Source organism: Tamandua tetradactyla, chromosome 23 (assembly GCF_023851605.1).
Source record: "Tamandua tetradactyla isolate mTamTet1 chromosome 23, mTamTet1.pri, whole genome shotgun sequence".
NCBI classification, from domain to species: Eukaryota; Metazoa; Chordata; class Mammalia; order Pilosa; family Myrmecophagidae; genus Tamandua; species Tamandua tetradactyla.
The window spans coordinates 26,074,405-26,099,295 of record NC_135349.1 but is presented as its reverse complement, the minus strand read 5'-3'; the positions used below and the strand labels follow the sequence as shown (position 1 = coordinate 26,099,295).

General features: G+C 49.6%; 1 protein-coding gene across 3 annotated transcripts in view; it reads right to left on the bottom strand.

Moving 5' to 3' along the window:
- Positions 1-6,973: 6,973 nt before the first annotated feature.
- The window catches only part of GTF3C1 (general transcription factor IIIC subunit 1), a 114,266-nt gene continuing 96,348 nt past the window's right edge, over positions 6,974-24,891 (bottom strand). For 2 of the 3 annotated variants that reach the window (XM_077141450.1, XM_077141452.1), the window contains 10 exons: positions 23,215-23,277; positions 22,400-22,493; positions 17,942-18,114; positions 16,152-16,439; positions 15,153-15,412; positions 13,489-13,769; positions 10,981-11,509; positions 10,157-10,208; positions 8,971-9,163; positions 6,974-8,066 (listed from right to left, as the gene is read on the bottom strand). In XM_077141450.1, the coding sequence (XP_076997565.1) occupies positions 7,854-8,066; positions 8,971-9,163; positions 10,157-10,208; positions 10,981-11,509; positions 13,489-13,769; positions 15,153-15,412; positions 16,152-16,439; positions 17,942-18,114; positions 22,400-22,493; positions 23,215-23,277 (2,146 nt within the window). In that variant the 3' untranslated portion in view covers positions 6,974-7,853. Of the gene's footprint in view, positions 8,067-8,944; positions 9,164-10,156; positions 10,209-10,980; positions 11,510-13,488; positions 13,770-15,152; positions 15,413-16,151; positions 16,440-17,941; positions 18,115-22,399; positions 22,494-23,214; positions 23,278-24,891 lie in introns of all 3 variants that reach the window. The other variant, XM_077141451.1, reaches the window with a different exon arrangement.

The window sequence follows — 24,891 nt, the reverse complement described above, 5'->3', positions numbered from 1 at the left end:
TCTGTGGCCAGGATGGGGCTTGTGCCGGGGGTGGGGATGTGAGAACACCTGCCACAGGGGGCCGGTGGGGCTGTCCCGCCCTGCAGAGGGCAGCGCGGGGGTTTCCGGGCTTAGAATCAGTCAGGCTCGGCTCTTATGAACAGCCCCTCCACCAGCCACGATTTCTCTTTTTTGGCTCTTGTCGCCCTTTTTCTCTTTGCTTTCACGCACCCAAGAAATGGATATTGAGGGGCCATACGAGGCTGGCCTGTGGAGCGGGAATGTGCGGTGGGGTCCCTGCGCCAGCCTGGCCCTCCCCGTGACACACCCTTGCCGAGGGGAGAAGGACAGACTGAGCGGTAGCCCCCAGCATTCCGATCTGGAGATGGAATCAGGATACAGGAGACTGCGGTGGGAGCACGAGTGTGAAACCACAGCTCCTGCACGTGTGATCGGCCCTTGCCCCTCCACCACCCCACAGGCACTTGGGCCAAGGTGCACTGTGGTTTTCACACGCTCTTGGGGACACCAGGTGCCAGGTGCAGCGGGACCACAGGCTGCCCGGAGGACCAGCTCAGCTCTCCACACAGAGCTCTGGTGGGAGGGGGCGGGAAGGGGGGACCGACTGATGCCAGGCCTGGAGGTCAGATGGCAGCTCTGACCTGAGCCAGACCTGGGCTCTTGACGGCCTCCATCTTTGCAGGGGACAAAAAAAATTGTCCAAAGAAGTTGGATGCAAAAAAGAGGGGGAGAAGAGCCACCAGCAAGGATGGATGAGTGGATAGGTGGGTGGATGGATGATGGATGGACAAATGGGTACATTGTGGGCAGGGAGATGGACAGAGAGAAGGATGGCAGAAGGACTGAAGGGAAAACAGCTAGCTAGATGGATGGATGGAGAAAAACAGAATTTGGCCTCAATGTGGATCCACATAAGGCTCCTGAGGGCAGCAACTTGGATCTATTTTGTTCACGGCTTTATGTGCCGCCTGCCATACTCAATAAAGCCTGATTGGTTTCTTGATTTCTGTAGTGTAGATACACTCCCCATGTGAGGACACTGAGCTCAGGGTTGGGAAGACATGCAGAGCCAGTTTCCCGGGGCTGGTATGAGCTGGCTCCAGCACACCACAGAGGGGGGCCCCGAGGGGACTCCATGACCTCAGCCTATGTGTGCATGGGGGAAAGTGGGAAGGCTTCAGGGAGGAGGCTGTGGTGTTGGACTGTGAGGCATAAGTAGGAGTTTAGGTGCACCAGCTACCCCAGGAGAAGAAGGCACTGGAACAGACTGAACCCTGAGAGTCGGGGGTGCAGAGAACGAAGGGAACAGCAGGCCTGGGGGGGAGTAAGGGAAGGCAGCTCTGTTAAGAGTGGATGATGGAGAGTCACACCCCTTCCACAGATGACACAATCTGCTCCTTGTTCAGTTCTTTTCTGTCATCAGGCTCTGAGGGGCAAGAATTGTGATGTCCGCAAGGCAGATGAGGGAATGGAGGTGCAGAATAGATGGGGGGACTTGCCTGAGCTCATGCACTGACTTAACGGTAAGACTCTGAATTTGAACTCTGCTCTCCTGATTCCAATTTCAACTCCTCACCTTGCTCTGGGTGAGACCTAGATCAAGAGATGAGAACCCCTTAGCAAGCACCAGTGGGCACTTGCTGCTTTTACCCATGTCGCATTGCTGGGTGTGGCTGACCCCAGCTCTAGAAGTGGCTATATGACTCAGGCCTGATCAACAGAACACTCTGTCTCTCTGACCCCTGTACCCATTCAGTGGCAGACATGGGACCCAAGTTGGTCTGTGTTCTTGTTCTGCTGGCATTGCTGATGGGGGGCATGAACTGAGCCTGGAGTTGCTGGGGGGTTCAGAGTCCCAATCATGCACTGGGACTGGGGCCAGCACGCTCATCTCAGAGCTGAGAGATGGTGGCATATTCCTGGTGATATCCCTTGAGTCCCTGGATCCAGCTATGCCTCAAACTACACTTCCTCTGGCCTATTTTAGGTGCACGAGCGTTGATGTTCACCAAACATTCCCAGCTCTTGGCCTTCTGAGCTCATGGCAGGATTGTGCTTCCTGTTCCTTTCCGGTTGGATGAAGCATGGGACCCATCTGGGCCTATGTGACATGATGTGTCACTTGGGGACCAGCACATGGATGGTTGTGATGCCTGCCACAGCATGTTCCCTCTGCCACAGTGTGCAGTGATTTTGAGGTGGTGGCTGCTCTGTCAGCCTGGGTCCCAGGGTGAGGAGGTACAGAGCAGGGCCCCCAGTTCACCTGCGATGGACAAGTATGGTGAACAAGAGAGAAATCCTGTGTTGTTTTAAGCCACTAAGACACAGGGGCTGTTTGTTACAAGAGCAAAACCCAGCCTGTCCTGACTGAGCCAAAGAACTGCGACATTTTCTTTTTCTTTCTATCTTTTCTTTTCTTTTTACTTTTGTTTAAGTAGGACAAAGTGTCCTAGCATTTTTCTAATATCATCCTTGCAATGACAACTCCCCTCCCACCCTAAGAAAGGACTCCATGCAAAGGGAGCCAAGGATCAGGCTCCAGGACTTGTCATCAGTGACCTTGAGCAAGTCACTTTCTATGAACCTCGGCTTCCTTCTCTGCCAAGTACAGGCAGGAATCAGTCCCTGGTGTGAAAACAGAAGATGAGGACAGGGATAGATATCAGGACTTCTCCTTGGAGGTGTGTTTTGTGCTTTCCCTGTCATCACCTTGAACTGACTCCAGGGTCAAAGGAGAAAAGCTGCCCAGTCCTGACCCTTCTCCAATCTCCTGCCCAGCTGCTTCATAAATGCTTCTGCCCGGAAGGCCCTGAAGCTGACATCACCCTCTGCCAGGATGGAAAGGATCCAAGGAATCTCTGGCCATCTAAGTTACAAGGTCCCACCTTCAGCTGCTGTCTTGGTGTCCCAGACAATCTAATTTGGGAAGGACGGAGAGGGTGCAAACCAGACTCAGCCCTACCTCTGGGGAAATGGAGAGGCAGTGACTTACCTAGAGTCACACAGTCTATTTAGGACTCTGTCTGCATCCTGGGCTGCTTTTGATTTCCCTGGGGAGAGGGACAGCCTCTCCCTCCCTCCCTCCTATTCTGAGGGTGCAGTTTGCCTGGGCCTGCTGCTGGCACCGCCCCTCCCAGCCATGCAAATGCAGGCTCCCCGTGAGTTACCATCACAAAGTGGGACCGGGCTTGCGGTGGCAGAAAGCAGGCTGAGCACATGTGCCTCCCCCTCCTGGGAGCCGACTAAATCCACAAGCAAGGAAAAAGAAATAGAAAGCCTCAACAGTGAAGAAAGCGGGAGAGGGGCCATGTGTGATGGAGAACCATCAACACGTTAATGGAAAGCGAGAGGATGGAATGGTCTTTGCTCAAACGTCACCCTCTCAGTGGAACTGACCATAACCTCCCAGCCCCCAGCTTGTTTTTTTCTCCATCACACTAACCAAGCACTAACAAGCCATATATTCTAGTTATTTGTCGTGTTTTCTAAAGCCTCTAGTTATTCGTCATGTTTTCTAAGCCCTCTAGCCATGAGCTCTTTAAAAGCATGAATTTTGCGTGTTTACTTGCTGCTCAGTCTCGGCGCTGAGATTAGTACAGACATATGCACATGCTCAAAGTGAATGAATGAATGAATCAATGGCAGAGTAGAGACCTAGGAAGAGCACCATCTGCCCCCAGACATGGAGATGCCACAGAATGGGGAACAAGGATGAGAAGAGGGAGCTTCCTTGGAAGTCAGCAAATAGGACAAGAGACCCTTCCCTGTTGCTCAGATCAGGGGGCAGCTAGGGGACCCCCCCTCACCCTTGATGGTCCCGAGGACAGAGAAGAAGCGTTTGCCTTTTGCCATTTCAGAGGGGGTCTTCCTGCATAATGGCTGTTTCCCCATTCCATCATTCTGAAGCAAAGCCCACCACTGGTGAACGGGGCCGAAGGGGAGAATCTGAGGCTGGACCGCCTAAGTGTGGGGGCCACAGAACCACTTACACTCTGCCAACCTTGCAGAAATTATTTGACCTTCTCATGCCTCCATTTCTTCAACCGTGAAATGGGGATATGTTTCTGAGGGCACAGGGTCTGGCATATTGCAAATCTTTAGAAATTATGATAGCATTGCTTTTATGGACAAGTGTTCTCCCGCCTACATCCCAGGCAGCTTTGATTGATTTCACACTTAAGAGCAGCAGACATTTGGAAACTAAGACCAGCCAACAAGAAACAAAGATGCTTGGGCTGCTGGTGCCCCCTGCTGGTGACTACTGGAAGTAGGACCGCCTACTCTTGATTGACAGGAGAAGGGACTGTTTTTCTTGAGCAGCTGCCAGGTGCTATGTTAGGTGGCTTATATAGATGACTCTATACAAACATCACAGTGGCCCGCTGCAGTAGGGACTGTGGACCCAGCCTACTGATGCAAATACCATCAGTGAATCAGCAGGTTCAACAACGGCCGACTTCTTCCCCTTGGGCTGGTGGAGCTGGATTGGGCACAAAGAATGGGGAACAGAACTCCCACTAAGCAGCAAGATCACACACACACACACCTACGCATATATGGCGTACATACACATACAAACACCTATACACCCCTATGCACACACGTCTGGAAACCCCCTGGAAGAAGTATGTAAAGGACCCAAGGGAAGGTTGGGTAGTCAGGGGCTACTGGAGGAGAAAGGGACCACTCTCAGCCAAGAGTTGCAGGCTAGTTGGGAGAAGTGAGGTGACAAGGGGAGGTAAGAGGTCCCTTTCCGGCAGGGATCCCTGCGAGGTACCATCAAGAGAATGGGCGGCTGGCAGTAACAACTGGACAAGATCTGAGAGAATGTTAAGAAGGGAGGCTGAGCCCGAGAAGGCAGCCGCGAAGATGCTGAGTGAAGCATTGTCTGCACTGGGAAGAACTGGGTAGCATTTACATGCTCACCACTGGGGAGAATAGTTACATAGTGGAGACACCTCTGCTGATTTAGAAAGAGTTAGCTCTCTACATGCCGATGCAGATTTTCAAGGGCTATTATCATTGAGTGAAAACTGCACATTTTACAAAGTGGTCTCACCTTTCCATGTTTTCCAGGGGTGCATTGCATGTATGCCAATGCAAAGAAAAGGTCTGGGAGGATCTCTGAAGGAGAAAGGGCCTAATAAAAAATTAGCCATAATCTTACATGTTTAAGTGTTCAAAAAGGAAAAAGAGTGAATAGACAGAAGGAGGGAGAGACTGTTTACGGGGTGTATAGGGAAACAGAGGATGCAAAGTGTGCTGGGCCTGCATTCATGGCCTTCTGGGGGCTCATGGGAAGGTCTGGGGGGTGTGAACAGCACGTGCTCCATCTGGGTGGGAAATGACAGGCAGGACACAGTCTAGGGCCACCTCCTAGACGTGATCTGAAGGCTGAAAAGGGCAGAAGACCAATTTTTGCCCCTTCATGGGTTTTATTTGATACTCGATGTTTCATTGTTTTCTTCTACTAAATTTGAGCTCTTTCCCAGTCATATTCCCTGCCACTCGCTAGTACCTAACCTGGGACCTCTTCCTTTCATTTATGTCACCTGCTTTGCCCTTGAAGGCATCTGAGCTTCAATTTCTGCTTTATTCTGTGGTTTCTGGATGTCTTTTTGCAGAGCTTGGACAGGCAGAGCTACCTTGGATAAATGGACAGACGGATAGATGGATGGATGGATGGAAGGAGGGAGAGCGAGGGAGAAAAGAGGTCATTCTTGGGCAGAATGGCTGACTGAAAATGTAGGTGATGGAGCGACCACAGAAGACCCAACTCCCCACTAGAGAGCTGCACCCCTTGTCCCTTTGTCCTGTCCCCCTAACTTGCTCCAACTGACTTTCATCTAGGAGACACAGGGAAGGAAATAAACTTGGCTGAAGCCTTTTGTATGCTAGCACTTAGTGTTCTTTCAGCTCAGCTAGCCTTCCGGTATGGGGGTATTTTATTCCCAATTTCCAGATGAGGAAACTAAGCTGAGATGTTCATGTCAATATCAGTATTTTAAGACACAGCTGCTGAATTCCCAAACCTTCCTTCCACTGTACCATGCACTCCCAAATAATTATCATTTGTAAAATAGTTTTTGTTTCTAAAGTAAGATCACATTCATTATTCTACGTGGCCTTCTCCAAAAATCCCATACAATTTGTCCTTTAACATTTGAGTGAAAAGAAAAAAAAAAGGAAAAGAAAAACAATGCTTTGATTTGTCCAAGGTCTTGGCTCTGTTTGGTTCACCCATTCTCCTGTCCTGCGCCCTCTCCTTGCCCCTTTTCACAGGTCCTGGTCCCTGGTGGAGAGAAGATGGGATCACAGGGGTGGGAGTGGGGCCAGATCAGGTGTCACAAGGGCAAATGTGGTGCAATGGCAACAGGGGAGGCATGCCCTAGCTCTAGGGCACGGCCTTACTCAGAATCTCCACCTGTAGCACACAAGAATGCCCAGTTTTGCTAGATCTTTCCATTTTTTAAGAAAAGTGAGATATCTGGATTGAAAAAAGACGTGGAACTGCCAATGCTGTGGACTAAAGAGGACTTCAACAGGCCAGATTCATCCCACTATCTGTGACCTCTGTGACCCCAATGCTGGCCTTGGGGCTGGCGCTGGTTTAAGGGCTTCCTGACACACATTCATGAGTCTTTCTGTGAAGGGACAGGCCTGGGCACGGCAGAGAAGGCAGAGAAGGCAGAGAAGGCAGAGGCTTGCTGAGGCGAGGATGGGTGGGCTACCCACCTGTCTCTCCCCTGAGGATGTTCTCAGCTGGCGCAGACAGACAGACCACTGGTAACTACTACATGGGGCTGTACTGGGCCCCAGAGCATGAGACTGGGCCAATGACAGTGGGCTCAGCAACAGATCCTTCCCTCCTTTTTCAGTTTTACCAAGGACATCTTTTCCTGATTGTTCTGCAGCTAAAAGCAGGGAATCCTCTAAGCGATCAAAGATTGTGTAAGAAACACATGCAACTAAATGTCTTTTACTCCACTTTAATTACAAAATAAATAAATACATGCCAAAGGACTTAAATCGAAAAGGCAGGTCAAAGGACAAAACAAAACTAAAAACTATGGAGACACCTTGCGCACAGGGACACCCACCAGCACAGTGAGGAAGGGGTCTGCCAGGGTGGCCACAGTCTGCTTGTGAGTGGTCCTGGGTCTAGGCAAGGTGGGGGACTGGCTCCAGCAGATGAGAACTCTGAGGTCTGCACAGGAGGCGAGGAGCCTGGAGGCAGCTCTGTCTCCAGATCGCAGCCACACCCCAGAAGCCCTTGGAGGACAAGCCCCCGAGGGCCACTCACACTCGCCATCATTCAGGACCAGAGAACTGTACGCAGCTCCCCCTGAAGAGGGAAAGCACCTGCAACAATGGCTGAGAGGCCAAGTGAACAGAGTCAGAGGGAAGCGGGGGCCCAGCTGGCTGTGCAACTCTTCCACCACATCCCAGCCAGCTGGGATCAGAAGCACCATCTCCTGGGGTGAAGAATCACGGTCCACAATGGCAGGCCAAGAAGGGCCCCTGGGACCAGGTAGATGGAGGGTGGCCCCCACTTCCAGGAACTCCAGGATGGGAAGCCACTTTTAGGTGATGGGCTCTGGCCTGAGGCACCCTCCCCAGGTTCAGGAGGCTCAGTCACAGACCTTTGTCCAGGTGCCCGGTGGGGTCTGCTGACCTCAGGTGGTGGGGGGCAGTATGCTATTTCCACTTGACTTAGCTGGACTGCCTGTGCATCTTGGGGCACCAAGCACCTGGACAAGGGGCTCCCCCAGAGAAGAATGAGCTCCCTCCTCATCTGGCAGCTGGAACAGGTGTGGCAGGGGGTGCTGATGGGAGGTGGGGGCACAGGAGCCTTACAAGTGGACCCACTTGTTCCAGTCGACCGTGTAGGGGAACACATGGCCCAGCCGCAGGGTGCAGTCCAGCGTGGGCTCATAGAACGCCATGAGGTTCTCACTCAGACTGGTGGGCGCCTCTGCTTCCTCAGCTACAGGCTTGGAGAAGAGCGAGACAGCCGAGGGCTTTCTCAGGAAGCGCTTTTTAATGCAGCCAAGGGATTCCAGACCCTGGAGAAACCACAGACCAACAGGTACATTACTTTGAGTGTTTGTGATTTCTTTCTCAAGGACTTATAGAACACATCCTCTGTCTCAGGGAGTTGCTGCCCAGAGTGGGTGACACCTGAATCTGGCATTGAGAGATACAGAGTGAAGCAACAGGGAGTTTTAGGCAAAAGCTCAGGGAAGGCATTTGTACCAGGGTTGAAGCCTTCTGAAGCAGAGGGCAGAGAAGACGGATCACAAACTGTCTTCCAGATGGAATTTTGTTTGGCCAGTATATGCTTTAAAATTTGGGGAGTTTTCACACTGAAGGTCAAGTTCCCAGCTTCCCTTGAGGGGCTGATGTATCAGCTGCACTGGGACTGTGTCTGCATGGCAGCGCTGGGCCAGAGCAAGGGAGCAGCGGCCCCAGGAAGTGTGAGCATACGTGCTCCAGCTCCCTTGCTGCCCACATGCCTGCCTTGTGGCTGACCTCCAGGTCCCTGTGGGCATGAGGGCTTGTGACCCATGGAGAGGAAGGCATGAGAGATAAGATGCCCAGAAAGGAATAGTTAAGACTGGGTAGCTGCATGGAGTTGGTGGAGGACTCTGGGAGGGACAGCCTGAAGGGCAGGAAACCCAGAGTGGGGTGCAGGAGACTAAGGGCTGAGTAGAGAAGTCTACTCAGGGCTAAAGGCCGGCAGCACAAAAAGGCAGAGAGGCCAGAAGCAGCAGGACGTAAAGCAGGCATAGGCCCTGCCCATGGGAGCACAGTGGGGCAGAGCCTCTCTGCGGAGGGGTCAAGTGTGATGGGGAGGTGTTAAGGGGGAGGCTCTTCTGCTGATCTCTCTGTCGAGGCACGCTCTTGGGTAGAGCTTGTAGGAGCTGCTGGACCCAGAACTCACCCCCGACCCCCATTCCTGAGGCACACCTGGAGGAGCTCGAGTACGGCGACAGGCTGCAGGACGCCCTGGTAGTGCTGCAGCAGGGTGCTCTCAGGGATGCCGGGCCGGGTCATGATGTGGTACAGCAAGGCCTCCAGCATGCCCTTGCACACTGGTGCGTTCAGGTAGCCATCCACAATGCGCCACGGGCGGCTCACGAAGCAGATGTTCTCACAGTCCCTGCAGGGCCAGGAAGGGGCGTTAGTGCTTGGCAGAGAGGGCTGCACCCTCTGCTCTTCCACCTCCCTTTGATCTCCTAACAGGACCGTGCTCCACAGGGGGCCATGCCCTGGGGACCTGCTCAGACGCAGCCGTGACTAAGGCCAGGAGGGACCAGTGAGCCCATCCTCTAAGTCCCTGACTTCTAAGTCACCTAATGTCATGCGTACTTCCCCCCACACTGGCAGGACAGGGGAACAACAGTTATGATGTCTGCACTGACCAGCGCCACCTGGGCCCCCTAACCAGTGGCTGCCTCCCCCTTCAGGGCAAGCTCCCAGAGGTCTTTATCCAGAAGCTCCACTTTGTTGCAGTACATAGGGTCCCAGGTGGACTTCCCTTTAAACAAAGGTGTCTGCTACTACGCCTGTGGCTGATCTAGCACCCAGGGCCCAGGGTGCAGGGGCATTGTCTACACTGGGGAGGAGGGCAACTGAAGGGAGCCTCTCCTGAGCCTGAAGGGTGCTGCCCCTCCTGAAATAAGTGTATTCACCCCAGTGCAATCGTCAACCTTTTGATTCTGATGTGGCCAAGGGGACCCAGGAGTCCCTGGGGACAAAGGTAGAAATCCTGGAGAGAAGGAAGCCCTGCGTGAGGGTAGGAGCTCTGGGTGAATCTGGTCACACACAGACTGTGTGGCTCTCTGGGCCCTGACCGTGTCTGGGAAATGGGGATGACAATGTCCATGCACTGTGAGGAGGCCCAGAGGGGTGCGGCCTGTGAATGAACCATGCTTGTTTCTCTGGAGGTGCTATGGGCAGGCTGGTGGAAGGGCTTTTGTACTAGGCTGCCCTGGGCACCATAAATTCCTTCTGCTGAGAACCAGGGCACTAGGCTGATGTACAAGGCTGGGCCTCAGAGAAAGGCCTCTGTCTGGGGCCCTTGTCTGGGAACTCTGAGGACAGACCTCCCCCTGCTCTGCATACCTCCCAGGAAGCAGAATGACACACTCACTTTTCCCGTCCTGTTTGGGAGATGCTGCCAGCCACAGAGCTCTCTGTACAACCTGATGGAAGAAAAAGATGTAAGTAACTTAGAAGAAGGGGAATCCACCTAGTCTTCCCTAGTCATTCAACAAATGATTAAGTCCTAGGCACAAGCTTTCACAAGCTTTTCACAAAGCAGTGAAAGAAAGACGCCCATTCCTTTCTTCGTGGAGCTGCCGTTCCAGCAGAGGTTGAGCTGGTGGCAGAGGCAACACACTCAAAGCCAAACAGGAACTGATCACAAGGTCCTAGTGGGCATGCTCATTCTCAGGGCCCCAAGGGTCCTGCCAGCAGGGAAAGCTAGTGAGACCTTATGTCCTATCCAGCAGCCCCAAAAACAAACAAAATCTTGGGCAAAATCACCCCCAATAAAACAAACCACCTTTAGAAACCACATAAAAGGGCTACTGTTGACTACAGATAAAAGGATTTACCTAGTGGGAGAGGTAAAGGGCAAGTTTCAGTAAGTACATGTCTGCCAAAACCTACGAAACACGAAACAACCCTTACATCTCTACCTCCTTACATCAGCTAACTTTAGTGGACACTCTGCCAGAACCATCTTTTTCTTGCACTTGTAAATCAAAGAGTTTCTGAAGCCTTCTGCCCCCTAGTGGAAAGACAGAGACAAGATCTTCATTCCCTCTTCCAGGTTTAGGCTATGAAAAATTCCAGTCCAAGGCCCGTTTTATGCCCAGTGGCAGCTCCCGATCTGGGAGGAAGTTCTTGGTCAGTTAGTTCTGAGGACAGAGAATGGGTGGGGTGAGATGGGTGGGGGACAAGTTTTGGTACCTCTAGGGTCTTCACAGCCTTCCAGAAGTTCATCCTGACTGCTCAGCTGCTCTTGGCCCTGGATACCGGGTGTCCCGACATTCTCTTGGTCCTCCTGCCCAGCCTCCAATGCTCCTGGGGGAGGGTCCCTCCCACCTGTGTCTTTGGGAGCCACAGGCAGAGCAGGAACCTGGGTTTCTGTCCCCTCTTCTACCCTGGGCCTGGGGCTGGGGACCAAGCGCACGTCCTGGAGTGTGGGCTTCTTTGTGGGAGGCTCCTGGATACTCTCGGAGTCAGCCTCTGCAGAACTGGTGCGTCTCTTGGTGCTCTGGGGGCCTGGAAAAGGTGGGGCCTGCCTCTCAAAGGAGCTGTCCTCGCTGGAAGGCCCCTCTGGGGGCCTAGCCTGAGGGCTATCTCTCTGACTGTCAGCATCTTCTTCATTGCTTTTTAGACGAACCGAGTGCAAGAGCCAGGGCTGGGCAAATGCCATGGTCACTAGGCGAACAGTGTTGCCACCAACTTCCAGCACCTGGTGTTGCTCCAAGAGGTCCTAGGAAAAGCAAGACACAAACACCGGTCTGCCTGGGAATCCAGGTTATCAGGGGATACTTGACAGGTGTTGGGTGTGGCCAGCTTTCCTGCCTGATGTTTCTAAGTGTCTTCAGCAAGTGGCAAACCCAATAAAAACTGAAGGCCTGGCTTCTGGTCCTGGGTCTGCCACTAATTAGCCCCGGGAGCCCAGGGCAGTCTCCTTTCCTTGCTAGGCCTTGGTGTGCCTACTGGTAGAACGTCAGATATGTGAACTTCTTAGAGGTACAGCTGTGCACTCAAAGTTGATATGAATTTACAACTCTTCTGCCTGGCCCATGTCCTCCCATAGAACTTAATACTCCCAAGCTCTTTCAAGATCTTCCTCAAAAACTCACTATTCCCATACGAGACAAAAAATCCTCCATGTTTATACCATGCCCTGCTTCTAACATCCTTGCTCTTATTTAGGAAATGCACCAATTCTGGGAAGCAGATGGGTTCATTTATTTATTTATTTTATTTTATTTTTATTTATTTTTTTTGCACAGGCAGGCACCAGGAATCTGGGTCTCTGGCATGGCAGGCGAGAACTCTGCCTGCTGAGCCACCATGGCCTGCCCACTTTTTAATTTTTATATTAAAAAAAACACAACTCGGTCTTCAAGGACTTTGCCCCAGTTCACAGCCTGGAACCTGGACTCACATCCGGGTCTTGCAGGTCTGTGAAGGGTTTGCTGGGGCACTCACCATCTGGGGGCTGTTGTTAGGCCTGACTCATCACCTGCAGATAATCAATGACATCTGGAGCTCAAAGAGAGACAAGGGCAGGCACTTGGGCTCTGCTACCCATGACCTTGGGAAAATCAGCATCTCTCTGAGAGAACAATAAAACACCCTATGAATGGTTATTTGTGCACTCATTGAGTTTGGCTTCCATTTTGAATCTGGGAATATAAGAGGTGGAGGGCTTCTGGGAGCACTCCACCCCTTTCTGGGCCCCCAGGTCGGTGGAGTCTGCATGCCTGGCCAGAACCCCATCCCACATGAACAATAAAGGGCCCCCACCAGCCCCCATATCATCGTGCTGCCCCTCTGCCCATTAGCCACTGATAGTGCCCAGAAAGCCCTGCTGGCAACTCCCACATGGGCAGATTTGTTTTATCAGTTACATAGCTTTTGGGTAAATGTCCTTAGTGTTATTTCACAAACACTTTCTAGTCTCATACTTAGTACCTCAAATGGCTGCCGAGCAGCAGTCTGTGGAGATCACATGCCTTAATTTACATCAACAGCCCCAAGTTGGTAGATATTTCAGTGGCTCTATGTTTTGGTTCTACCCTGATAGCTGCGAAATTCTGGATGAGCAATATTGGTGGGCAAGTTCCAACGCTGTTGTACAAACTTAGCTCTTAAACCTGTGTGCCCATGGTCTGGAATGTTTCATAACCAAAAGAGAAATCAGACAAACCACTAAACTTCCCTAAATCATAAACCACAATTGAGGAGAATTTCAGCAAAGGGTAAGAGATGCCTGGCTCCCCTGGGTCAGTGGGATTTCTGACTGGCTTATCATCAAGCTTCTGTAGTGCTGGCACGCAATATGGGAGTGTTAATGGGATGTGCTTATAATAGGCAGTGACTTCTATTAGGTAAAAGAGATGAGTGTCAGGCCAAAGACAGCAGTTCCTTACTGATAATGAGAGAACAACTTCCTCCATAAAGAAAACTTTTGCTGGTGAGCATACACCAGGTCCCACCTGTTATTACATGCTTTGGGCTTATGGGTCATTAAACAGGAAGAGGGCTCAGTTTTGCCAGATTTTGTAACTTTCGGAAGCTGGACTTTAGGAGAAATCTTCTGATTTTTAAATGTTGACAATTAATTCCATTTTTAAAAAAACATACCATCTGATCCAAAGCACACCCAGCAGTAGTGGGTGGCCTGCGTACCATAAGCTCCACTTTAGCTCCATCGGCTGACTTTTAAACCCAGCTCACCTGGATGTAGTCTGTGACTGTCCTGGTGCGCTTGCCGTCTGTCTTCTCATAGGCAGAGAACTGTCTGCTTAGCTCTACCCTGTCAACCCCAAAATAACTGGTGGCCGCAATGGCCCTCTGGACCTCTAAGGTGGCAGACACATCTTCAGGTTTGTACCCAGACAGCTCCATCTGGTGGACAAAGTCTTCCAAACTACAGGTGTTCTCTTGGGTATTTATCAGTCTGGTGAAAGTATCAGGGAGATTGGAGGTTCCCACTGTCAGGTCTTCCAGGGAAGTGGCTGCAAAGATGAGAACAATCGGAATCAGACCCGACAAAAACCCCTTCCCCAGGCCAAGGCACGAGTGACACACAAGCGGGACCCATACCAGTGTCAGGTTGCTGCTCCCCAGACAGCCACAGTGGTCACCTTTCTGGATGGACAGCTGGGTCCCTGGAAGTCAGGTTTCTGATTTGTGGACCTGGGTCCTTGGCTAGCTGACTGGACCGGATTCATCCTAGGCCAGTATACTCCAGACTTGAACTGAGGGACACAGAGGCTGGATGCCAGGGTCTAAGCACTTAACCACAGAGATCTGGAAGGGAGTATCTCAGCTGTGGTTCCCAGGGCCCCACGAGATACACTGGGGTCCTTCTTAGAATTTCCTACTTTTGCTTAAGCTAGCCAGGGCTGGTTTCTGCTTCCTCAGAAAGATGTCTCTGATGAGACCACAATCTCTGAGATGTCCAGTACTTTTTCTACCCTGTCCAAATTCCAGGCAAAGCATGGAATACTTAAGTGTGGTTATGGAACAACAGTATATGTCATCAGTCTCAACAGTGTAAAAATAAAATCTGGGAAGTAGTGTGAAGGGAAGGGGCCCTAATATCCCCACTTTGTGTAGTGGGAGGAGAGACTGCCTAAAATTCAGGGCATGGGAAATAGAGGTTTAAGTAAGTTCTTTAAAGTTTCAAAAGATAATCAATAAAACTTAAAAGTGTAAAAACTGGAAGTGAAGAAGATGGGAGATTATGAATATGAGGTAAATATTCATCTTTCATGGCAAGGGGTCCAAAGAGAATGCTTAAAAATGTCATAAACATTTACTAATTTAGCGCTATGGAGGCAGCCACCAGATGAACTAGAAACAGAAATAGTGAAAGGTTTCCCCGGAGAGCAGGACAGGATTGGGAGGTGTGAGTAAAGGGCTGCTGCTTTCTGTTATAAGCCCCTCTCTGCTAAATTTCTTAGCACTTACCTGTTTGACTCTGATTAAAAGGAAAACAGAACCTGGGAAGCTCTACACTGGATTAATGAGGCTCTAAACTTGATTTAAAAGGGCCACCTGTTATTATATGCTTTGGGCTCACGGGTCATTGAACAAGAAAAGAGCCAGTTTAGCCAGATCTTACAGCTTTCAGAGGCTGGGCTTTAGGAGCAATCTGTAGGACCTCAAGTGTGTGGTCCCTTATGCAAGGGGTCTCAGAGTATGTGTGCTCCTCAAGTTGGCTGCTAAGGATAAAGAAGCATTTTTCTTTGTTCTTTCTTGTGTTTGCTGCAGCCACCATCAGCCCTTTGCTGTGGAGGGGAGTTTCACTGGCTTGGGAGGCAGGATGGGCTTAAAAGTCTTTGTGGCACCTCGGCTGGCCCCCAGCCCCTAGCCCTAGCAGGAGAAGCACTCACCAGTGGGCCCAAGGCGGCCAGGCACAGGGGAGCAGCGGAGCCGGAACTTCAGCTGGCAGGAGTTCACTACTATGCTGTCGTTGGGGTTGAGGTTGCGGGTGCTGACAATGCCAGGGGCGTAATAGCCTCGCATCAGCAGGTAGTTGGTGTGTGAGGCCTGGTGGGCTTTCACTTCAACGCTCCGGCGCTTGCCCCCTGAGCCTTCATCTAAGTCCTCCTCTTCATCCTCGTCATCTTCCAAGCCCCCATCTTTCTCCAAGCTAGGAGAAGAAGACTGAGACCTAGCTGACGGAGCAGAGGCCTGGCCTGTCTGCCACTCCAGTCAGCTATTCTGGGGCAGAGTATCTCCCTCTGGGATTCAGCCTTGGCAACAGCCCCCAACAGCTATGGATACCCAGCAGAGCTGCTGCTTCAGGTTCCCTTCCCTCCACCTTCCCTCCTTCCCTCAAAAACCATGCCGACCCCTTTCACATGTCTGTTTTTGCAATGCTGTTCTTTTTGCCTGGAAAACCCTTCCCATGTCTATGTCCAAAAAGCACCCACTTTCCCATTAATCCCAGTTCAACTATTAAGCTGTCAAGCAAGTTTTGCCTCATCCTACCTTTTCTCTGTCCCCTTCCCTGCCAAACTGTACGGTGTCCTTCCCTCAGGCAGAGCTATATCACTTCCTTCTCTGATCTCCACACACTGGGAGGCACCAACATGAGGCTTCCCACACACTGCACCGTATTCCTAGTTCTCAGATCCAAGAACCACCAGCCGCGAGCGCCCTGAAAGCCTGGCCTGTGCCTTGCTGGACCGTGTACAGCCAGTACCTAACAGCAACAAGCCAGGCAGACAGCAGGAACACTCAGCAAATGTGTGTTGGATGAATAAAGGCCAGGTGACTGAGCATGCAAGGAGAGGGCAGTGCTCAGGCTGGCGAATGGCTCAACCCCAAACTGCAGGGCAGGGAAGTCATGCCAGGCACCTGGCCTGAGCCAAGCCTTTGGAACTTACCTTTTCATGACCTCATTCTCCACCATGGAACTGTCCACCACTACGATCTGTTCTGGTATCCTGACATCCACGGAAATGAGGCCCATGGAGAAGAGGGTCAGGATGGCCACACAATGCCCTCCAGGGCCTTTCAAAGAAAATGCTATTGAATCATTTGTAGAGTCTTTATTATCCTGGTCTTTGAAAGAAAAATTATCAGGCTGGTCCAGCTTGCCAGCAGCCTGGATTTTGTCAAAGAACTGGAATGATTCTGTGCAGATGGTGCTTGGAAATCGCCATGTAAAAATCCTATACAGAGAAAAAGAAGTTAAGGGTCTCACTGAGGATGGGGTGGTGGAAACTTTCATTTGGATGGGTAATGACCACTTCAAATCACTGTGGTCCAAACCAAACACCCCAGCTTCTCCTCTAAAGCCTCCTTTCCCTCACAGATGAAGGCTGCCCTTTGGCCTGCCTGCTGGTACATCTCTTTCTTGCTCTCCAGAGCACCTTCCCGCAGGGCCATGTTTTTCACCTGGTATCCCCACGGCCTCACCCAATGCCCAACACCTGTGGGCACTCACTAGCAAGAGCTGCTGAACTGGAGGGAGATAAATGCACTTTTTACAAAAATAATCTTTAAACAAACCCAGCCCTGAGTCCATATGGAGCTGAGAGGATACACATCTGCTCAATTTGTCTATATGGCCATGACAGGGAGCCAAGCCCTGGCCTCTGTCAGCCCCCAAGTATAACTTTCCATGAACCTGGAATGGCAGAGAGAAGAGGCATCCAAGAGGTCAGATGGAAGAACCCAGGAGGTCTTCTTGCTCTGCTGACCACCCCCATCCCCCTCCCAGTCTACAGATCATGATGCTACAGTCCAGAAAAGCTGCTCAAGGTCACAATCTCACTGGACCTGGACCCACATCTTCTGCTTCCTAGTCGACGGCTCCTTTTACTAACCCAGGCTGCTCCCCAAGAAGGCGAAGAGACTGGATATCACTAGGAATGAGGATTTAGGAAAGAAGAAAGTGTCTGGAGTCACAGGCAAAGAGATGAGAGAGAAGAAACGAAAACATACTGTGTTCTTCAGGTTTCTGAATGCAGCCTCCATAGCTCTGAGAGCTGGTAAGGAGGACAACAAGGAGAAGGGGAAACCAGCCAAAGAACGGCATCAAGGAGAAATTCCTCAGGAATGTTGTAATGACTTCCTCTGTGTGGGCCTTAGGAGGTTAGGGGTGCAAACTGTCAGGCAGGCAATAGAGAGCAGCAGCACCTGCTGTGGGCATGAAACACCGCCACGAGGAGGGCTCCTTTCAAGAGGAGCTCGGGAAGGGGATTTGCTGAGCATGTCCCAGCCTTCCCAACCACCGAGATCACTGAACAAACGGAGTCTGAAAAATATGTGGCAGCTTTGAAATGAAGGAGGTGAACCTGCAAAGCAGGTGACTGAGCTGTGAGGATCACAGACTGAGGTTACTTCCCACAAGGAAGATGTACTTTAAAACTGGATCTATTATTAAATGAGAAACTGATTTTCCCATTTGACAGCAGAAAAGGAAACAAACTGGCTGCAAATGGCAGAGGCCTGGAACACAAGGTATTATATGAGCCTTTGCCTCACACAGGTACAGAGCGATGCTGAGGAAGCTCATTTGCATACAGGACCACATAGGCCACCAGGGGCCTGGCCCCTCGGGGGAAGAAGGCATCTGTTAGCTGTGCTCTTTGTAGGAGCGCAGCCCAGCCCCTGACCTGGGGTACTGCCCTCCACCAGCCCAGGCAGTGGGCTCTGGGGCGATGCTCACTTGTGGTAGGTCTGGGAGAGCTGGTATGACATTGGCACGAAGGGCAGGGCCCGGTTTTTCTTTGGGCCCAGCGTGTGGTTGACCCGGCGGCGGTTGACCAAGCTCCTTTTCTGGCACTCCACAAAGGCCTTTACAAGAATCTGGTCTTTATACTCCCGGTAGAGGCGGAAAGTCTGCAACACAGCAGAGACGTGGGTAAGAGCAGTTCTCTAGCTGGCTGGGGAAGGAGCTGGAATGGGTGGATGCACGGAAGCGATAGCAGGTCATTCACAGAAGAACAAATGATTCCTGGGGCAGTGGGGGTCAGAGCAATACTTGGGGGTGTGGTAGAGTTCAGAGCTGACATTTACTGGGCAGGGGATTAGACCCTGGAGGATCCCAGCAACCTTGACTGCAGGTCATTGTCCTTCCATCATCTCATACCTCGAGAGATCAGAGGGAAGGCCAGACGAGCTATTCACCCTTAACCCTATTTGTTTAGATACAAAGTCACTGGGACTCAACCTGAAATTGTCTTCACACTATTTTTCCTCTTTGCCCCTCACCCAACAAGTCAATAGGTGTCTAGGTTTTATCTTCAAAATATGTCTACCCTGCCACCACCTAGTCTGTGCCACCATCATTTCTCAGCTGGACTGGATCAGTAGCCTCCAGCCAGCTGGTCTCCCTGCTTCTATAACTTTCAGCTACCCCCAGCTACCATTCATCTCCACAGCCATCAAAGAAATCCTTTAAACCTAAATCATTTCTGGTCATTTCTCTGCTTCAAAACCCCTGATGGCTTCCTTTTGCACTTGGAACATCACAGAGCCCTTCCCATGATGGCAAGGGTCCCCTGTGAGCTGTACCTCACCCACCTTTCTGGCCTTGCCACCTACAACTCTGCCTCTAGCTCCCCATGCTCCAGCTTCACGGCCTTCTTACTTTTCTTGGAATAGGCAGTTATTTTCACCTTAAGGACTCTGCACTTCCCAATCCCATTTCTTAGAAAGTATCATCCCCAAATCTCTGCATGACTCCTCTGCATGACTCCTTCTCAACATTTAGTTCTCAGTTTAAATATTTCCCCTCAAAAAAACAAATCCATACCCCTCCTGCTTCTCTGCAGTCATGTGTAGTATATTATCCTGCTTTATTTTCTCCAGAGCCACTATTTCTATCTGAAAAGATCTCATTTGTTTATTGTCCATCTCTCCTACCAGTGTAGAAGTCCCAAGAGAGCACAGATTTGACTCCCTTGCCTGCAGCTCTGGCAGCACTGCAAGGCCAACACCAAGCCGGTGTTCCTGACATGGTATGGAAGGGCAGTGTCTGGGCCTCGGGTTCAGAGCCTCCTCATGCTGGCCACACCGACATGACTTCATGCCTCAGGTGGTAGGGTCTCAGGATATGGGTGGTGCTGCCCAGGAGAAGAAAAGCACAGAGGACCAGTGGTGTTTCTTTTATTCCAATTTTCTACAAAGGGTTGGTTTAACTAACCAACAGTTAGTAACTTCCATCCACTAGTCTCTGAGAGAGTTCCTACTAGACTTTCTCCTCAAAAGCACTGACCAAGAAAAATCTTCATCACAGGCTATGAATCTTAGGCTTGGTGGGTTCACTGACAACCTGGCGCCCAGGACCTCTGAGTAACAGAGAATGAGGCATGTGGGCTTTAGGTGATCCTCCAAGGCCATACCACTAGGCAGGGACGGAACCAAGAAAAGAACAAGGCCCCCTGCCCGGAGTCCGGTAACTTCGCACTGTACCTTCCTCTGGTAGAGAGACAGAAGGGCATCGAGAGACAAAGCCATGGGAGCTCAGAGGTCTGGGACATTGCAGAGGATGTTCTCCTAGAGCTGGGGAGATGACTCTGGAGATGCCCAGGGTCTTGTCAGACTGAGGCTTAAATATACCCCTCATTTCGCTCAATAGATCATTTATGTCAGGTCTGAGTATGAGGACTGCCAGGCCTTAGGGGGCAACACTCTACCTAGGGCGGAGGGAAGACACCAGGGAGTGGCTGTTACATCATCATTCCTTCCCCCAAATAACTGATATGGAAGCTGGGATCTAGCTTCTTGTAAAAAGCCTTTTGTGCATTTGCTCTTTTCTTCCACTTCACAAACAACTGCTGCCATGCAACAGGAGAGAGCTGGGGGTGCCTGGTCCATCCTGTCAGATTTCCAAGTGGCTGAGCTACCCTAGACTCACTGAACCCCCAGCTGCCTGTGATGCTCACGACTTTCTGCTTCCACCTTCTGGAACCCTGGGGCTGCAGGGGGTGCTAGTAGGATCCTGCATGGGCCTCTGGCATCATCACTGACTAGCCTTCCGGTCATCCTTGCCAGATCAGACAGAGTCACCAAAGAAGCGTCATGCTTCCTGCTGTGGGGAGGGGCAGGTGTGCAGGCCCAAATGGCCTTTCCCATGCGACTTTCCACGTCCCTCAGGGGTGGGAAGATTGACTGTCTCTTTAGCAGCACCACCCGTAGTGCCCAGACTACCACCTGGAAATGGAACAGGAAGAAGGACAAGCAGCAGCGTGATGTAGGGGACAAGGCCCTGGCTGAAATGCAGGGACTGGAATTTCCATGAATTGCTTATAAAACTATTTACTTCCTCTTTGTACCTGGGTTTTCTCGGTTGGAATGATCCCTGAGGGCTGGTCCAGCTCTAACTGCCTGGTGAGCAGGAGAGCTGAAAGGTCCATGCTATGCAGCCAGGCGGGCATGTGAAAGGAGAGCTCACAGGCCAGCCAATCAGACCCCAAAACATCTAAAGACACAGGAATGTCATGGCCCAGATAAGAAAGCTAATTCTGCAGGCCTTCAACTCAAACATCTGCAGGGACCTGCCAGGTAGAATTTAGTCAGGAAGAAACTAGGGGACAGGTATGTGCCCGGACAAAAGGGGGTACTGCCCATACTAGTTCTCTATGCAGCCATAATATTCAGTGTTGTGATCTTTTCAAGGGAAGTCAGATATGTGGAATTACAGCTGCAATGCTGGTAGAAAATCAGAAAAAAAAAATTTTAAACAAATGTGGACCCAATGAAACAAATTCAAGGACGAGACTTGGCTGTGGGTTATCTGCTTGGGACTCCTGCCCTACTCCATTCATTCCTCATTCTTTGCAGGTTTAGTTTCCGACAGGGTTTCAGTTTCATCATCTGTAAAATGCTGGGTGGAAAATGGGAGCAGCACACTAATACCAGCCACCCGCTCTGAAATACACATTCTTTACTGGGTATAAAACAGGGACAAGAAAATAAAACCACCAGGGGATGGGGGTGGGGGTTTAAACTGCTAAAGGGAAACAAGTTTAAAGAATGTAATGATTGTCACTTCCTTGATTTGTGGTCTCTAGACGCCACAGCAGGAGGTACCATGCAACTCAAGGTGGTTAATTAAAACAAGAAAGAGCAAGTTAACCCTCCTTCCTAGCTATGGGGAGGCCTGGACCTGGCTGTAAGAGGCGGAGGGAGGCACTCTGAAGCACTGCATTCAGATCTGGCTGTGTATCTTCCTTAAATGATTCCCTTTTCCCCAGTTGTCTCCAACTCCCCTTGGCCAAAGTGACAGGCAGATGCCTGGGAAACACTAGCCACAAGCTGTGCCTACACCAGTGTTTCCCAAAGGGTGGTCCACGGGTCCTCTGCATCAGAACCTGGGGATGCGAGTGCACACACTTCTTAGGGCCTCACTCCACTCCACTCCTGACTGGAGTCTCTGGGGGTAGGGCTAGGGGTCCACAGGCTGAACAAGCTCTCCAGGTGACTGACCCTATCAGTCTAAATCTGTTCCTAGGATTAGAAAATAACATCCCTTTGTTTTTCTAGGTTTGGAAACCTTAAAATATGGAACCATTTTCCTGTGTTTTAGGGTTAGAGAGTAAATACAAAGGTGAATAGGTTCCACCTAGAATACATTTTTGTTATCATTCAAAACAAAGATACATAATTTCCTGGGAGGCCCTGATTTGGGCCGCAGGACCCTCTGAGCATCTCTGGGCTTTGGAGCTAAACAGACCCAGGTTTAGTGAATGGGCTATGTGGTCTTGAGGATACATATTTTTTTTTCTTCAAACCTCAAGTTTCCTTTCTCTCTTTCATCCTCAATGAGAAACGACAGAGCAACATGAAGATCTACTAGGTTCTTGGGAGATATACAAGACTCTGTGCCCATAGGAAGGCAATTTTCCCATTCAGTGACCTCTAGTAATCAAAATATCGCCACATTTATCATTTTGAACAGATAGGCTGTATAGCCCATTATTTTCTCAATTCTTTCATCAAACCTCATTTGCTCTTCTGTCTCATAATTAGACTCAAAACCTTAGCACTGGGAGCAAGGGCTGGAATCTCAGAGATTCCTTAGAGGGAGATAGGGCCCCCTGAGAGCCTGCAGCTATAAAGAATGTGAGCCAATGTGAGTCACATAGTACCAGGAAGCTGACACTGGGTACCTAATACTCACCTGAAATGACTGACAGGACTGCATCTGGCTGTCGGAGAGGGCCAGTGTGCTCTGGATTAGGTTCTGGAGCACCAGAAAGTGGATATCATCCACACTGAAAGAGAAAGGGGGGATGGAGCAGCATGAGGCTGCAGACCACAGGGCAACACTCACCTTGGTGGAGTCAGTTGTCAATAAAAAAATAAATTCAATCTCACGAAAATGGCATGAAAGTTAAAACTATTCGTAAAGCAAAGGAATAGTTTTTTAGCCTTGCTAACTGTTCAATTTTTGCAGGAATATTTTAAATTTAGTGGGGAAGGGGTGACCCAACCTGGAAACAAGTTTATGTGACAACCAACTAACACATGCAATTACTGCTTATGTTTTCATTATCTCCAATTTTGAACAAGTTTTTCCCCCAAAAGAATAGGTTTCACACTGAAATATGAGACTAAAATCAAACTGAACCAATACTGATTTTCCGAGATGGGGAAAAAAAACCCCTAAGTTTTCTAACCAGAGTTTTGCTTGGAAAGCTTGTGGATAAGAGTTCAAATCCTTTTCCAAACCCATCTTTGGCTAGACCAATGATACTCTAGGTTAGGGGTCAGCAAACTTTTTCTGTCTTTGTGGGTCTTGGTTACAACTATTTAACTCTAAGGTTGTAGGGTAAAAGCATCTACAGGCAATACATTAATGAATGGGCGTGGCTGTGTGCCAATAAAACCTTATTTACAAAAACAGGTGTCAGGCTAGATTTGGCCCATGGGCCACTCTGCTGACCCCTGTGCTAGGCTGTAAGCAACCAAACCAGGCTGTGTGTCAGTACTTGCCTATTAAGCTCATCCTCTTTCCTGATTTGATCTTTTTCATCTCCAATCGCCAAAACTCGGTATCTGCACAAGAAACAAAAGAAGAGTATGTCAATGGAACAAAGCAGTTCTTGACTAACTGAATTGATGTTTGCTCAAGGCAGCCATTTGTTGGCAAAAATTCTGGAAAAACAAACTCATCATTGTACATGTACATTAAAAGGAGAAAATACCACACTCTGCCCATCAAATGAGTATTTTATAAAAATGAGGGTTGATATGAGAAATTTGATTTACTTGATATTATGAATCAACAAGGAAAAATGTTAGTTGGCAGGGAACCAACTATTCATTGTTAAGGGAGCAGGGTATAAAATTGTGGGCAAATTATGATTCAAAAAAAGAAACAGGAAAGAAGACTGGAAGAAAATACAGAGAAAGACGATAAGTGTATTTGGAGGTTAGGATGACAGATTAGTTCCCCATCTAGTTTTGAGTTTCCTACCACACTATGTTTTACTATGTTAAAACAACTAAGCAAATAAATATAAGAATAAATTATAGAACTGACTTTTTCTTTGGTTGTTGCAAAACTAGAGTAAAAATTTGTCTTTGCAACAGTAAATTCTTCCTAAAATTTAGTGCCAAAAGAAAGCAGCTTTTCAGAAAAATGTATGAACTGTTCTTAGTCAAACAAGGAAAATATGGAAACTTTTTCTTTCTGCCATGTCTGCCAGATTACTCAGGATCAAATTTAGTGTTCAACTATAATAACTTTTTATTTCCTCTAATTGGTTTATAAGCTTTCCTTTAAAAATCTTTATTTAAGCTATCTGGTTTTATGAGTAAAAAAGTTGCTCTATAAATTTATTGGGAATATGTAGGGATATAAATTACAAATAGATAAACATGCCATTTGGAACACCTTTAAGATTAAATAGAAGCCATGTCAAGAGGGAATTCTGGAGAACAGTTTAGTGCCAAAACAAGACCAAAACCCAAAAAATAGCTAAAGTATATCAGCTCCAAAAGGTACTCTAAATCACTCCTTAGGCCCAGCACTTGGTGGGCCATTTCATAAATTATTTGTTGAATGAGTGAGAAAATGAGCTCTCCACCTGAAATGCAGAGTGTTCACTAAGAGGTATTATACAGTTCTGACCAATGAATGTCATCATTTCATAGGAAGCAATTCGGCAATACAGGGGCTAGAGGGACTTTTTAAGGAGGACAAGGAAGAGAGGATTCACATTCGGATTAAGCAGAGGAAACAGGCCTAGTTCACAGAACTTGAGGTTTTAAATTTTACAGAGTCTGTGTTTGAACCCAAGAATGTTCTAATTCTAGGCGCTGTGTGGTTGAGCGGTAAAGAGCAGGAGCCCTGGGGTCAGATCCCCTAGATTCAAATCCTGACCCTGTTGCTTACAAATACCGCGACCTTGGGCAAGGTTCATCTCAGACTTTCCTTATATGTAAAACAAGTGATAGTGCCCACTTCCCAGTCACTGGGCAATCTTGGCCAAAACCTCGACAACCACCCAAGGAAGCACAAATTAAGTCAGAGCAGACTCAGTGAGGTAATGAATGACAGAGTGCTAGGAATGCAGTTATCTTGCTGTGTGCCAAGTCAACCGTAGAAGCTAGTGAGCAGGTCCAGAGGCAAGACAAGAAGGCTAGCTGCCAGGCTAGATGTGCATC